Here is a 15,157-nt window from a genome sequence, read left to right on the forward strand (position 1 = left end):
TATCATTTTATTTTTTGTTGTTGTTGCAATTTGGGGATGTCTCTGTCAATCCAAGCTATCCATAGTCTCCAAACTTATCAATTAGCAGTGGTTAACACATTGGTTCTGTTTCTCAAGTGAAATAGTGTTGTGGTGCATGAACTCACCTACATAGTGTTTCTGTATAAGTTTTTTTTACATATCTGGGGGTTTTAGTCAGAAATGGTATAATTCAATTTAAATTAAAAATCTGAGTTACATATCATTCATCTTTAATATTTTACAGAGTATTGTTTAATCCAAGTTTTTTTTGTGTCTTATTACAAGAATATTGTGTAAGATTCAAAATTTTTTAGCATTAAAATTATTTTAATTATTTAATTATTAAATATTAAAAAAATTGATTATTAAATATTGTATAGCATTAAATTTATTTTGAATATTTAACTATTTAAAAATGACTCATTTATTTTCATTCAATATTGAAATTTTAATTTTTAAATAAATATTTAAAAATGAAAATTTGAATTTCATTGAAATTGAATTACTTTATCCAAACAAGGAAATTAAAATACAAGCAATTGAATTGCCTCATCCAAACAAAATATTTACAAAATGAAAGGAATTTAAATCAAGGCAATTAAAATGTTGTGCATTTGAATTTCCAAGAAATTTCTAAATCCCCCATCCAAACACATGGTTAGGGTGATTTGTCTTTTAGCAATGGGTGGCATGTCATAAACTCAATTGCAAAGTTATCTACCATGTTGAAAAAGATCTTTTGATGTCTTCTTTAATGATCATTGGTTGCTGCTTTTGGAAGTTGTAATTGTAACATGCTTGTAATGATTGATAAACCGACTATTTTCCATATTTCGTAACAACTGAAGCTAAATGTGTGATTTTATATGATTAACTTAATGCCTGCTTAAAACATGTCTGAATCTAGTCCACATCAAGTTCAGGAGAAGTTAGTACTGCTGAAAATTAACTATCTTTTGGTATATAATTTGATAGGGGAATCATTTTGATGGCAAAAATCGCATGAATGAAATTACTAAGGCCACAAATTCAGGCAGTCAACCCGGCTGCACTTTCTGCATGGGTAAAAATGATTGCCAAGTTGTACAATCAAGAACAAAAGTAATGAATATTCTGATCAAGAGTGGAAAACCTCAGGAAGCTATAGTCATTTTTCAAAATCTGATTGAAGGAGGGCACCAACCATCTTTAGCAACATATACAACCCTATTAAATGCCTTAACCACTCAGAAATATTTCAAGCCTATACATTCCATTGTCTCACTGGTTGAAGAAAAACAAATGAAGCCTGACTCAAGATTTTTTAATGCTCTTGTAAATGCATTTGCTGAATTTGGGAACATTGAGGATGCCAAGAAAGTTGTTCAGAAAATGAAAGAAAGTGGATTAAAACCTAGTGCTTGCACTTATAACACATTGATAAAAGGATATGGGATTGCAGGTAAGCCTGATGAGTCAATAAAGCTACTAGATCTTATGTCAATAGAAGGAAATGTGAAACCCAATCTCAAGACATGCAATATGCTAATCAGAGCTTTGTGCAAAATGGAGCACACATCTGAGGCATGGAATGTGGTGTATAAGATGACTACTTCGGGAATGCAACCAGATGTTGTTAGCTTCAACACTGTAGCAATTTCTTATGCTCAGAATGGAAAGACTGTTCAGGTTGAAGCTATGATTTTAGAGATGCGGAGGAATGGTTTGAAACCCAATGATAGAACTTGCACCATCATCATAAGTGGATATTGTAGAGAAGGTAAAGTACGGGAAGCTCTAAGGTTCGTATACAGGATAAAGGATCTGGGGCTGCAGCCTAATCTTATTATACTTAATTCCCTGGTTAATGGTTTTGTGGACACGATGGATCGAGATGGTGTCAATGAGGTAAGCTTGAACTTACGACTGTGTTAGGTTACCAATTAAGCAAGTGTATGAATGAAGGAAACATGGCAAGTATAAGAGGAAGTCAGAGCAAGAGCCAGAGCAGCTAGAACCAGGATTAGGTAGCTGACTAAGATCAGTTACAGTTAGTAGTTAGCCTTGTAACTATTCAAGTTAGTTAAAGGCAGTTAGTTAGTTAGCCATCAACTATAAATAGAGATGGACTGCCTGGAATTACTTAGGTGGGAGTAATCACGGTGGTTGGTTAGGGAGGCTAGGCTCCAATAAAATGAGAGATTGGGCTAGTACCACCATCACTGGTATCAAAGCAAAATTTCGATCCTGAGACGTGAAGCTATTCATGGTTTCAACTCGAGGAAACATGGATACGAGTGTGGAATTTTTGGAACAAGGTTTTGAAGGTATGATCAACACGTGAGGATGTCACAAGTTTGAAGCGATTGTTTGAAGAGGAACACATTGAGTGGGCAGAGCTGAAGGCGCAAATGGCAGAGCTAATGGCGACGGTGCGGATCTTGTCGACCACTGATCGGGGAAGCGGCAATCGCGACCATGCAGAACAACAAAATTGCAATCGAGAGGTAAAGTGGTAGAAACTTGAGATTCCAATTTTTTACGGAGGAGATGCATTTGGCTGGACAAATAAGGTGGAACACTATTTTGAGATTAAAGGTGTAGAGGAAGAAGATCGAATCCAGGCAGCCATGGTCGTAATGGAAGGAAAGGCACTAACCTAGTACCAGTGGTGGGAATTTTGTGCGAAAAACCCTAATTGGACAGATTTCAAGAATGTTGTGATTCAGCGGTTTCATCCTTCGATGAACCAAAGCCCCTATGAGTTACTACTCAGCCTGAAACACGAAGGAACAATAGAAGAATATCGCGAGAAGTTCGAATTGTATACAGGTCCGTTGAGAGGAATAGAACCTAAGTATTTGAAAGGCATATTTCTGAATGGATTGAAAGAGGTGGTGAGGGCAGAGCTAAAGTTGCATCCAGTAACACCCTCCCTGAACTGATGGACTATATGTAAAGGATAGATGAGAAAAATTCACTAATGGAAAAAGGTAATGTTGGAGGAAACAGAGGTGGTCCAACTAGAAGTTATAGTTCCTCAAAAACTGAAAGATGGGATCCAAGAAACAAAGACACCACGACAAAACAAGAGAGACAAGTTCGAGCTCGAAATCAAATAGTGTGAAGTCCACTAGGGCATACAGAGGCAGGCCTTTTAGGAGGCTTTCAAATGAGGAGTTCCAGGAGAGAGCAGAAAAAGGACTTTGTTATTGTTGTGATGGGAAATTTGGCCCTGGTCATATATGCCCCAATAAACAATTCCAAGTCCTTATTTTGGGAGAAGGACAAGATGAAGAAGATGAAAAAGAAGAGGGGGCAAGAAATGAGAAACAACTGCAGAGTATTCAACTATCCCTGTATAGCATGTCAGGATTGACTTCAAAAAAATCCATTAGACTTTGAGGCAATATTACCGAAAACAGAGTCATTGTATTGGTAGATTGTGGGTCCTCTCATAATTTCATTTATGTTGCAGTATAGAAACTGTTGGATCAAGTGGCCTCAGAATAATTAAGAAGGGGGGGTTGAATTAATTATTAATGTGTCTTGACTAATTAAAAAATTATCCTTCTTAATGTTACTAGATTCAAGTAGGCTTTTACTACAAAGTTAAGAAAGTAAAGAACAGAAACAGAAACTTAACCAAAAGTAAAAGCGGCAATTAAAAGTACACAGCGAAAATTAAAGAGTGTAGGGAAGAAGAAGAAAAACACAAGATTTATACTAGTTCAACCACAATCCGTGCCTCCAGTCCCCAAGCAACCAACAGTTCTTGAGATTTCTTTCAACCTTGTAAAATCCTTTACAAGCCAAAGATCCACAAGGTATGTGCCCTCCCTTGTTCTCTTTGAAAAACCAAGTGGATGTACCCTCCACTTGAACTGATCCACAAGAGATGTACCCTCTTTTGTTCTCAGTATAACAACCCAAGTAGATGTACCCTCTACTTGTGCCACAAAGGATGTACCCTCCAATGTGTTAGGACAAAGAATTCTCAGGCGATTAGTCCTTTGAATATTTGTAAGGGGAAACAAAAGATATCTCAAGCGGTTAGTCCTTTGAAATCTTTTGTTTAAGGGGAAGGGAAGAATCAAAAGAATTCTCAGGCGGTTAGTCCTTTGAATTCTCTTGGAAAGAGAGAAGGGAGACACAAAAGAATTCAGGCGGTTAGTCCTTCTATTCTTTTGGCAAAGGGAGAAGAGAAGAAAAGATAACACACTTTTGTTTTCTGCAGAATTTTCACTTGCAGAAAAACAAGGTTTGGAAAAACAAAACTTAGAAAGCTTTTTGGCAAAGGAAGAACAAGAAGAAAGATGAGTAGAAAGGAATTCTTATAAGTTTCTCAAAAATTGTTAAAGAGTTGTAAAAGTTCTTTTGAATGCAAGTCAAGGTCTTACCTTTATAGACTCTTCATGTCTGGTCAAGAAAATCATTGGAAGAGTTATAACCTTGAGAAAATTAAGTCAAGAGTTACAACTTTTGACTTTTTATTCAAAAGTTATCACTGGTAATCGATTACCATAATCATGTAATCGATTACATAATGCATTTTATGAAAAGTTGTGACTCTTCACAATTGGATTTGAATTCCAATGTTCAGATACACTGGTAATCAATTACCAATATAGTGTAATCGATTACACTATTTGAAAAATATTTTGGAAAAACGTTGCAAATCAGTTAAAAACATTTTGAAATCAAATTTGGTCATTGGTAATCGATTACATGAAACTGGTAATCGATTACCAGAGAGTAAATACTCTGGTAACTTAGTTTTGAGAAAACTCTTTTATAAAACAAAATTGTGCTATGTTTGAATTTTTTGAAAAAAATACTTCCCTTGTGAAGTCTTGACTGTTGCTTCTCGATTTGTTCTCTTGAATCTTGAAATCAACTTCTCTTGAATCTTGTTCTTGATTGTTCTTGAATCTTGAATCTTGAAACTTAATTGTTCTTGAATCTTGATTCTTTGAGACTTGATTCTTGAAGCCTGATTCTTTGGAACTTTCTTAACTCTTGATTCTTTGGCATCATCAAAATAATCTTGGAAGTCATTGCTTCCACAAAAGCAACAACAAATACCAATCACACCTACTAAATCACATACTATGGAAGTAGGGGATGGACGAAAAATTAGGTGTGAAGGAGCTACAAGAATGTCAAATTGTAGATCCAAGGCATGAAAATCCAACAAGACTTATTTGTCTATGAAATGACGGGAGTGGATGTGGTATTAGGGATGGAATGGTTGGCATCTCTAGGTGAGATAAGGGCAAATTTCAGAGAATTAACTCTAAAGATACCTACAACTAAAGGGTCATTCACATTAAAAGGAGAACCGACAATGGCCAGATTTGTTGCTTCGCTGAGATCCATTGTTAAGGTCCTACGGAATGAAGCCTGCAAGTTGTACCGGAAGCAAGCCTAATACCAGCATGGATGGAAGTCATTCTTGAGGAACAGAACCCTAGTGGTCTCCCTCCTTCAAGGAGACAGACCATAGCATTGAGTTAAAAAATGGAGCTGAAATCCCCAACATAAGGCCTTACAGGTACCTCATTACCAAAAAAATGAAATTGAAAAGCTAGTGGATGACATGCTGAATTCAGGGATTATTAGGCCCAGTATCAGTCCTTATGCAAGCCCTATTATATTAGTGAAAAAGAAAGATGGAGGATGGAGATTTTGTGTGGATTATAGGGCTCTCAATAAGATAACGGTCCCCAATACATTTCCTATACCTATTGTTGATGAACTCTTGGATGAATTAGGGGGTGCAGTAATCTTTACTAAACGGGATCTTAAATATGGTTATCATCAAATAAGAATGAAGGAAAAAGATATCCCAAAAACTGCATTTAGAACCCATGAGGGCCATTATGAGTTTGTAGTAATTCCTTTTGGTCTTACAAATGCCCCTTCCACATTCCAAGCATTAATGAACGAAGTCCTGTGGCCCTACCTAAGGAAGTTTGCCTTGGTATTTTTTGATGATATACTCATCTATAGTAGAAGTCAAGAGGATCATAAGACTCATGTGAAAGCTGTCCTATCCCTGTTGGCTGAGAATAAGTTGTTGGTCAACAAGAAAAAGTGCAGTTTTGGGCAAAGTCAATTAGAGTATTTGGGTCACATAATTTCGGGGGAAGGTGTAGTGGCAGATCCCCAAAAATTAGAGGTCATGCAAAACTGGCCTACTCCTAGTGATGTGAAATCATTAAGGAGATTTTTGGGTCTCACAGGGTACTACAGACGTTTTGTTCAAAACTATGGTAGGATTGCAAGGCCTCTGTATAACTTGCTAAAAAATGATGGTTTTAAATGGAATGAGGAGGCTGAGGAGGCTACTAGAAAATTGAAGAATGCAATGGCAAAAATTCCTGTTCTCACTGTACCTGATTTTACTTAACCCTTTGCAGTGGTGACTCACATGTCTAATAAAGGATTAGGGGCAGTATTAATGCAGCAGGGGAGACATTCCTTAATGGGCCGCAAATTCACTATATTAATAGATCAGAAAAGTCAGAAGTTTTTAACTGGTCAGAGATTACTTGCAGAAGATCAGTTTAAATGGACTTCGAAACTAATGGGGTTTGATTTTGATATAGTGTACAAGCCAGGATGTGAGAACAAGACAGTTGATGCATTATCTAGAAGAATGACATATTTGTCCATTTCAATGATCAGATTTTCTGATGAGGAAGAGTGGGAGTCTGAAGTTTTGGCTAACCTGAAATTGAAGAAAATTATGCAGGATTTATTGGTAAATGGATCTGCACATCCAGGATACGCCTTATAGGATATAAAATTAAGGTATAAAGGAAAGTTAGTAATTTCTAAAACATCTCCCAAGGTGCATACACTAATGACAAAGTATCACAACTCTGTTGTAGGAGGTCATTCAGGGTTTTTCAGAACATTTAAAAGGATAACAACCTTAGTTTATTGGGAGGGTATGAGGAAAGACATATTACGGTTTGTGGCTGCATGTGAAACTTGCCAACAAAATAAATATCAGGCCCTATCCCCGGCTGGTTTGTTGCAACCTCTTCCTATCCCTACACAGGGTCTACCGAGAGCACAAGGAAAGAATGAAATTCTGGTTGTGGTAGACAGATTGACTAAGTATGCTCATTTTATCCCCATTAGTCACCCCTTCACTACAAAGGACATAGCTGATCTATTTGTCAGGGAGGTTGTGAAATTACATGGGTTTCCAAACACTATCATTTCAGATCGGGATAAAATTTTTCCGAGTCAATTTTGGAGGGAATTATTCAAATCTGCTGGAACTAAATTGAAATTTAGTTCAGCATATCATCCTTAGACGGATGGCTAGGCTGAGGTGGTCAATAGAGGAGTAGAAACATACTTAAGGTGTGTTACAGGAGAAAAACCAAAGCATTGGCCTTCCTGCTTAAGTTGGGCAGAATTTTGGTTTAACAATAATTACAATAGTTCCTCTAAGCTCACTCCTTTCAGGGCTTTCTATGGTAGAGACCCACCTTAATTGCTTAAAGGCACATCTGTTCCTTTAGCAATAGAGGAGGCCAACGGGCTGACACAAGATAGGGACTCTTTGTTGGACCAACTACGAACTAATTTTCTTAAGGCTCAGGACCAAATGCAAGTATATGCTAATAAGCACCGTAGGGATGTTAACTTGGTTGTGGATGATTGGGTTTACCTAAAATTGCAACCGTATCGTTTGAAATCTTTGGCTAAGAAGTTGAATGAGAAATTAAGCCCTTGATTTTATGGATCATATTAGATTTCTATGGTCATTGGTAAAGTAGCTTACCAGCTCAACTTACCACCCTAGAGTAAAGTTCATCCGGTCTTTCATGTGTCTCTATTAAAGAAAGCCATTGCTCATGCAGTAAAACCAACCCTTGCCTCCAATGCTGACTGATGAGTTGGAACTAAGGGTAGAGCCTTTAGCTGTCAAGGCTGTCAAAAACGACCCTGCAGGCACAACCGAAGTGCTCATCCAATGGAAAGATTTACTTTACTTTGAAACTACATGGGAATCGGTTGATGTTATGAAGCAGCAATTTCCTGCATTTCACCTTGAGGACAAGGTGGCTCTCTTGGGGGGAAGTATTGTTAGGTTACCAATTAAGCAAGTGTATGAAGGAAGGACACATGACAAGTATAAGAGGAAGTCAGAGCAGCATCTAAAGCAGCCAGAACCAGGATTAGTAGCTGACTAAGATCAGTTACAGTTAGTAGTTAGCCTTGTAACTTTTAAAGTCAATTAAAGACAGTTAGTTAGTTAGCCATCAGCTGTAAATAGAGATGGACTGCCTGGAATTACTTAGGCGGGAGTAATGACAGTGGTTGGTTAGGGAGGCTAGGCTCCAATCCCTAGATGTGCATTTGTACTACAAGAGTAATAAAACAAGAGATTGGGTTGGTACCATTAGATTGCTGCTTGAACTTACGTCTGTTAATTATTTGACTATAATTTTAGACTCCCTTGACATAGAATCAATCACAGACCTCATTACTTCATGCACTCTTGACATTCATTTTATTATTAATATAGACTATTAAACTGTAAAGCAAGAATTAATGGTAAAGGAAAATTAGCATCCAACAATGGCATACATGAATAGTGTAAAATGCAGCTTTGTGTCAGACTCTTCTAGAACTTACCACTTGCCAACCTTTTTATCCATATTTCCAATGTACAACCATGCCTCCAGGTTCTTGGTGCAATTGCATTGGTTCTTGATTAAACAGTGTTAGAAACTTAGAATCATGTGTCATTCAGTTTATCATTTTTTGTTTACAGTCTGCTACATGGTAAAGGAGTTATAAGTTGTAACTGAGGACAATATATAATTTGGATCTATTGCTTTTTGCCTCTAGTTTCCAAATCTTTTTCTGAGTTAGGTGTTTATCAAGTTTATTGTGTCAAGCATCATGCAATTGTCTTATAAATTTTTCGCTGAAAGAATATATGTATCCCACCTTGTTACTCATCATGGTGAACATCCATATCAGGTGTTAAATTTGATGGAAGAATTTTACATCCGACCAGATGTGATAACATATAGTACTATAATGAATGCATGGAGCCAAGCTGGATTCTTGGAAAAATGCAAGGAAATCTACAATAACATGTTAAAATCTGGTGTGAAGCCGGATGGACATGCTTATAGTATTCTTGCTAAAGGTTATGTGCGAGCACAAGAAATGGAAAAGGCTGAAGAACTGCTTACTGTCATGACTAAATCAGGTGTCCAACCAAATGTTGTTATATTTACAACTGTGATGAGTGGATGGTGCAGTGTTGGCAGAATGGACAATGCCATGAGGGTTTTTGACAAGATGGGTGAATTTGGGGTTTCTCCAAATTTGAAGACTTTTGAGACACTAATCTGGGGATATGCAGAAGCAAAACAACCCTGGAAAGCAGAAGGAATGTTGCAAATAATGGAAGAGTTTCATGTTCAACCCAAGAAATCGACCATTTTGCTTGTTGCAGAAGCTTGGTGTTTTGCTGGATTGAAAGAAGGGGCAAAGACACTACTGATTACTGTAAAAACTGAGAAGATGATCAATTCAATAGATGGAGACAACAATATAACTGCTAAAATGTCAGAGAAAATTTGCCAAAAGCCACATACTAATGCTCCTTTTTGTAGTCTCTTAAAAGACTTCATCTATATCTTCCACTGACCAGAAAGGTTCAGCTTAACATCTAGAAGAAATAGGAGGCTCCTTAGAGAGGGTGATGTGGAACTCCATTGCTCACAACAAAATTCAAGTGTCATTCTCAAATTTGTAAATATGGTTAAGGATTTTCCATTATGTGCAAACAATTTCAAGGACAGCATGGTCCATACCAACTTGCAAATTCATGTACAGCAGTATTCTTAAACTAAAAGGGTTTGGGAGGTGGAGTGTGGAATATCTTTCTGATGTAATTAATTACTTCTCAGTCAACACAAACTGTTCATTTTTGTTAACAAAATACTCCTTATAATTTTCATGTAATAAAAAATCTAAAGGCTTGTTTCTTATGCTGTAACTTCTACTCTCCCTTTTATTTTTGTCCCAGGAAATTTCGGTTCTCTCTAGTTTGCATTAAATAAATACTACCGCAAGTATGGACTATGCACTAGTCAGATTACGCCTTATGTTGAAAATTTAACTTCAGAAAACAAATAAAGACAAGATCAAACTATAAAACATATGGTCATTGAATAATTATTCCCTCCATCAATCATTTTATCGGTTGTTTAAAGTTACAATACATGGATTAAGAAAAGTAGCTGTTTTCTTCGTTTTCATTAAAATTATTAGTAATTTCTTAATATGCCGCTTATGTCTTATTGATTTATTTATTCTTGTAACATTTTATATACTATTCTTTCATATAAGGATATAATTAAAAATAATAATAATTTGTTATCTTGAAATTTTAAAATAACGATAACACAGTAAAATGTTATCTTACTAAGTTGGATCCACTGCATGAATTGTATGATTTCATTCAATTAGGTTGAATCCTAAAATTTTAAAATGCCAAATAACTAAATAAAATTATGACAGGTAAAAAGTAACAAAAGCAATATTTATTTGATGGGTATTACATGATGTTGATTACTTTTTTTGTTTGACTCAGGTGCCAGAAGATAAGTGGTGTTAGTTCTTATCTATTGCTCTATTTTATTAGTGACGTTAGAGCGTCATTAGATGAACAATAACTATTACACACATATTAGTTTCCAGTCAGTAGGACAACTATTGCGTTTTTTTTTTATTAAAGTGTTTTAAATAATATTTTTTATTGTTTAAAGAATTTTTTTATTGTTTAAAGGGTTATTTAAAACACTTTAAGGATGAAAAACAAAATAAACATATTTTAAATGAACTAAAACAACACTAAAAATTATAGGAACAAAAATAAAAAAATACTAAATTACAGAAAAAAAATATATATTAAAAGTACATTTTCAATCATGCAATTGCACAAAAACTTTAATGGAGATTACATTTAGCTTTTAAAATATAAAATAGCATATACAATGAGCATAAAATTTATGTAAGTAACATTATTCCTCGCTATATACAATTCCATAGACATTCAATAAACTTTTGGGTTTAAAGAGAATCCTTCTCGATACAAAGGTTTTTATGACAACAAAGCCTATATAGTAAGTTCTTAACAAGACAATACCCCTACCATTGACATATTGCTGTTATTTTGACGCTTAGTATCAACAACAGTAACAGAAATAGCAAAACAAATGACATTTGTGAAGGGTCTGAAGGAACTTTGCTAAGGAGTTTGGCCTGTTTTGTAGAGCTGCGTGGATTATTGGTCAGAAGGATCTGAAGGAACTTTGCTAAGGAGCCAAACCAAAAGCACACCAACAAGAGCACCAGAAAGATGTGCAATGTGATTTACACTTTGCAATGCGTAGCCTCCTCGGCCTGACAATGATGTTGAAGCTTGGGCTGCTTCCATGACCTAAGACACCCACAACCAACATATCAATTATACAGAGCACTGATAATCTGACACTACTAGTTCAGGCATAACCCAAATAGCAAATAATTAATCCAAAAGATGAGTGCTTTATCTTTTCAAAACAAATAAATAAATTATCGTCAAAAAAATATGGAAGACATCAATATACATAGGAAACCATCTATGTAGCATGACTCATCATGATATTGGATGCACATTGCAAAAGTAACAACATTATGTTAGTTCCAATATCTATAATTTCTGACATAATGATATAAATCTAGAAAAGGTTTTCAATTCATTATAGCAGGTAGCAAGTTTTGGAAAATAAGCTGTATAATTATTTGTAGCTCATGCCCCCACCTTCTCTATAACAAACTGACCCAATATAAGCACTTCAAGGATCTTCCTCCAATCCCAGGACATCTGCATCAAGTAAAAGTAAAACCATAAAAACTTGGAATACCGCAAACAGCATATGAACTCCAGAATACAATTCCAGGTACCTTTACAAGGACACTGATAGAAAATAACCCGAAAACAGCACCAGAAGCTCCAACAGAAACCGTATTTCTTGGTAAAACCAACCATGAAACAAGGTTGGCTCCTACACCAGTAAGAATGTAAGAAAGCCACAAAGCAAAGTTCCCTTCCTCTTCTTCAACAAGCTTTCCTGTTGTGGAACAACAAAATAACAAACACTCCAGTCTCAATCCCATAACAATTCACTTACCAGAAAGAAAAAGTGATCATGTTACAGCCTTACCAAAAATGTACAAGAAGAAAAGGTTGCTAGAAAGATGCTTCCTGAACAAGTTAAGGTGTTAGTTCACGTAAATAAAAAATAAAAAAGAAAGAGCTTTCAGCTTTCCACTAGAGGTTTCTGTGGTAAAAAGCTCTTATACTACACAAAACAAAAAATCATAAAATGCAGCTAAGAGTATTCAAAGTGTCTGAGACACAGAAGACATGACTGCACTATTATGAAGTGTCCTTGTTCGTGCACAATGATTTCCAACTAGTCATTATAGACACAAAACTTAGAAGCAATTGTTCAAGTACTTTTGGTGTTATTCTCCAACAAGATTTCCACCTTGGTAACCTATGTTGACTTATGATTAGAGAAAAATAACAAAAGCATCTAAAGAACTGTATCTAAGGTATATCCTTCTATAAAAGAAAAATAGCATTGCAAAAAGAAACTAGAGAGGTGTACACTCACCAATTAGCATGACAAAATGTAGCTGTGACAAACTGGTACCAAGAAGGCCAATTGTGGTACAAGTATAAAGCCTTGATCCCATTAACCTTGCAGAAATGATATAAAACCGTACATCATACAAGAAGCACTGAAACAACCCTGTTTAAGCCATGTCACTTTTTGACACTCCTTGAAAAGAGCTCCTCTTTTGCCCAATATAACATTTTGACTTTCTCACACCTACTTTCTTTTGAATTCATTTCACTTCCCAAAAAAAAAATTGTCTTCTTTGTAAGTAAAAAAGAAAATGAGGACAAAAGGGTAAAAAGCCAATGTGATTTCATATTAGCAAAGGCTAAACAATACACTTTTGATTTCTCGTTAATATATATTTTTTTTGGTTAGGTCTCCTAAGTTTGGAAAGTTTCAATTTGATATGTTAAAGTGTGTCTTTTAAGCTAAATTGGTTCTTCGTCACTTTACCATATACTAAACTGACATGCGGCAAATTATGAAAGATGTTACAACAAATGAGGCATTAGCTACATCAGCCAAAATTAATACCATTGATGCAAAAAAGTAACAACATAATAGTAAGGGAAATACTAACTAATGTTTTTAGGGCAGTGGTTAAAGAATAAAAAATAAATTATTTTTTATTGAAAACCATAACAGTGTCTTTCCCCATACAATTTCAACGTAATTTTTAATGAAAACTTTCTCTCTCTATATATATATATTTCTTAACTTCATTGGGACACTAATACTAACAGAAATTAACTTGCGCATTAGTTTGTAGAATTTCTCTCATATAGAACCCTAACAATTTAGTATGTTGGGACTGTGTCAAACTCGAACCTAGCTTCAATGGTTTGAGAAGACATAACAAACCATAAAACCAGGAAACAAATCGACCGATTTGCTTCTTAGAATAAGCATTACTTTTTTTAAGCAGAAGCACTTTAGATAAACATACTAAAAAAATAAACAGAAAACTGTTTATTTTATTGAAATAAGAGTTTTTCGAAACAAACAAGTTTAATGTCACTTTTTTAAATTTAATGTGAGCAAACTGAAACCAGTTTATTTTATTTATCCAATTAGAAAATAGAGAAAACAAGAAAGTTACCCGAAAAAAGTGGTCAGCGACGAATATGGCAATGTTGAGGAGAATGATCCAGAATATACCATTTACTCGCTTCTCCGGTTTCCCCTTTTGCTCCGGTTTCCCAAGCTCCAATTGTGACATTATATCTAACACAGAAGCACGGAAACGACGTGAGAAGAAGAAGAAGAATAACGCAGGACGACGTGCGAAGTTCCAAGTCATAAATAATAAACGGCAAGGTGTTTGAGAAAATGCCGAAGCCAAAGTTAAACGAGGAAGTAGAAGTACCTGATTTGTTGGAGTTGCAGCAGGGTGCGAGAGTGCGGTGGGAACGAAGAAGCGTTAATAAAGGATGATGATGATGATGGGATTTGGCATTAAGAGAAGGTTTGGGGGTGAAGGTGCGAAGGGGAGGGAGAGAGTGAAAGGGTTTAAGAGCGTGAATGTGAGAGGGTTTGCATGATAACTTAAATGGAACTCCAAGTTGCTGCGCCATTCTTCCTTCGTTTCCCCAAGCCAAAACCAAGTACTTGCTCGTGCTTGCAATTCAATTTATGCACTCTACTCTCTCCCTCTTGTTACTCGCTTGTCAGTCCCACAAGGCCAAGGGTCTCTTAACTAAGAGATTGTGTAACAGTAAAAAAGGAGATAAAGATGTATGAAAAAATGAAATTTATTATATATGTATAGAGAGAGGCTTAATAGTATTTTTTTTTACTCTGAATTTTTAATTTTTAGTAAATTTTACTCTTAATTTTTAATTTGATGTTTTTTTATTTTATTTTTTAAATCCTGTCATCTTTTGTCTTGCACATGCAAGACTTCTTTTGGTCTTACATGCTAGAATTTGTCTAGAAGACAAAGGGGTAGTTTGGGTGTTCGGAAGCATAGATCCAAAATTAAAAAAAATAAAATAATAGATTTTAATATTTTTAAAAAATGGTCATGAGTAGCAAATGTGTTTTTTTAAATAGTCTATATAATTGGTATATTTTTTATAGAATTAATTGGTATATTTTAAAAATTAAAAAAATGGACTAGTTTAAAAAAAATACTTAGTTAGGAAAATAGTTAACTCATTTCAGATAGATTAAAAAAATTGTTAGTAAAATGAGAGGGAAAAATTGTGTAGACCGAAACTAAAAATACCCTTTTTATAGATTGTTTGTGAAGTCGCCAACTCACGGGTGGTTGGCTCATGGTACCTAACACATGCAACTAAGAATGCATCATGAATTTTCATGCTTCCTTTTTTTGTTTTTGTTTTGTAGAGGAAAATGCAAGGATCATGCATGAGCAAACATGAAAACAAAAGGTATGCAGTTTGTAGAATAAAAAGTATGTTGAACGCATATGCATG

At 35.3% G+C, this 15,157-nt stretch overlaps 1 protein-coding gene and 1 pseudogene across 1 annotated transcript; one reads left to right on the forward strand and one right to left on the reverse strand.

The window, feature by feature from the left end:
• The first annotated feature begins 1,096 nt into the window (after positions 1–1,096).
• Positions 1,097–9,896, forward strand: LOC100790878 (pentatricopeptide repeat-containing protein At5g25630-like; annotated as a pseudogene).
• A 1,162-nt stretch (positions 9,897–11,058) lies between these two features.
• Positions 11,059–14,321, reverse strand: LOC100781449 (uncharacterized). Its single transcript, NM_001254036.2, is given in 7 exon segments — positions 11,059–11,488; positions 11,852–11,914; positions 11,995–12,161; positions 12,255–12,295; positions 12,711–12,796; positions 13,819–13,943; positions 14,086–14,321. Coding segments are annotated over 7 exon segments (846 nt in total). The 5' UTR covers positions 14,294–14,321; the 3' UTR covers positions 11,059–11,332.
• Between the last annotated feature and the right edge of the window lie 836 nt (positions 14,322–15,157).

This window comes from Glycine max, chromosome 17, assembly GCF_000004515.6.
Source record: "Glycine max cultivar Williams 82 chromosome 17, Glycine_max_v4.0, whole genome shotgun sequence".
Lineage (NCBI taxonomy): Eukaryota > Viridiplantae > Streptophyta > Magnoliopsida > Fabales > Fabaceae > Glycine > Glycine max.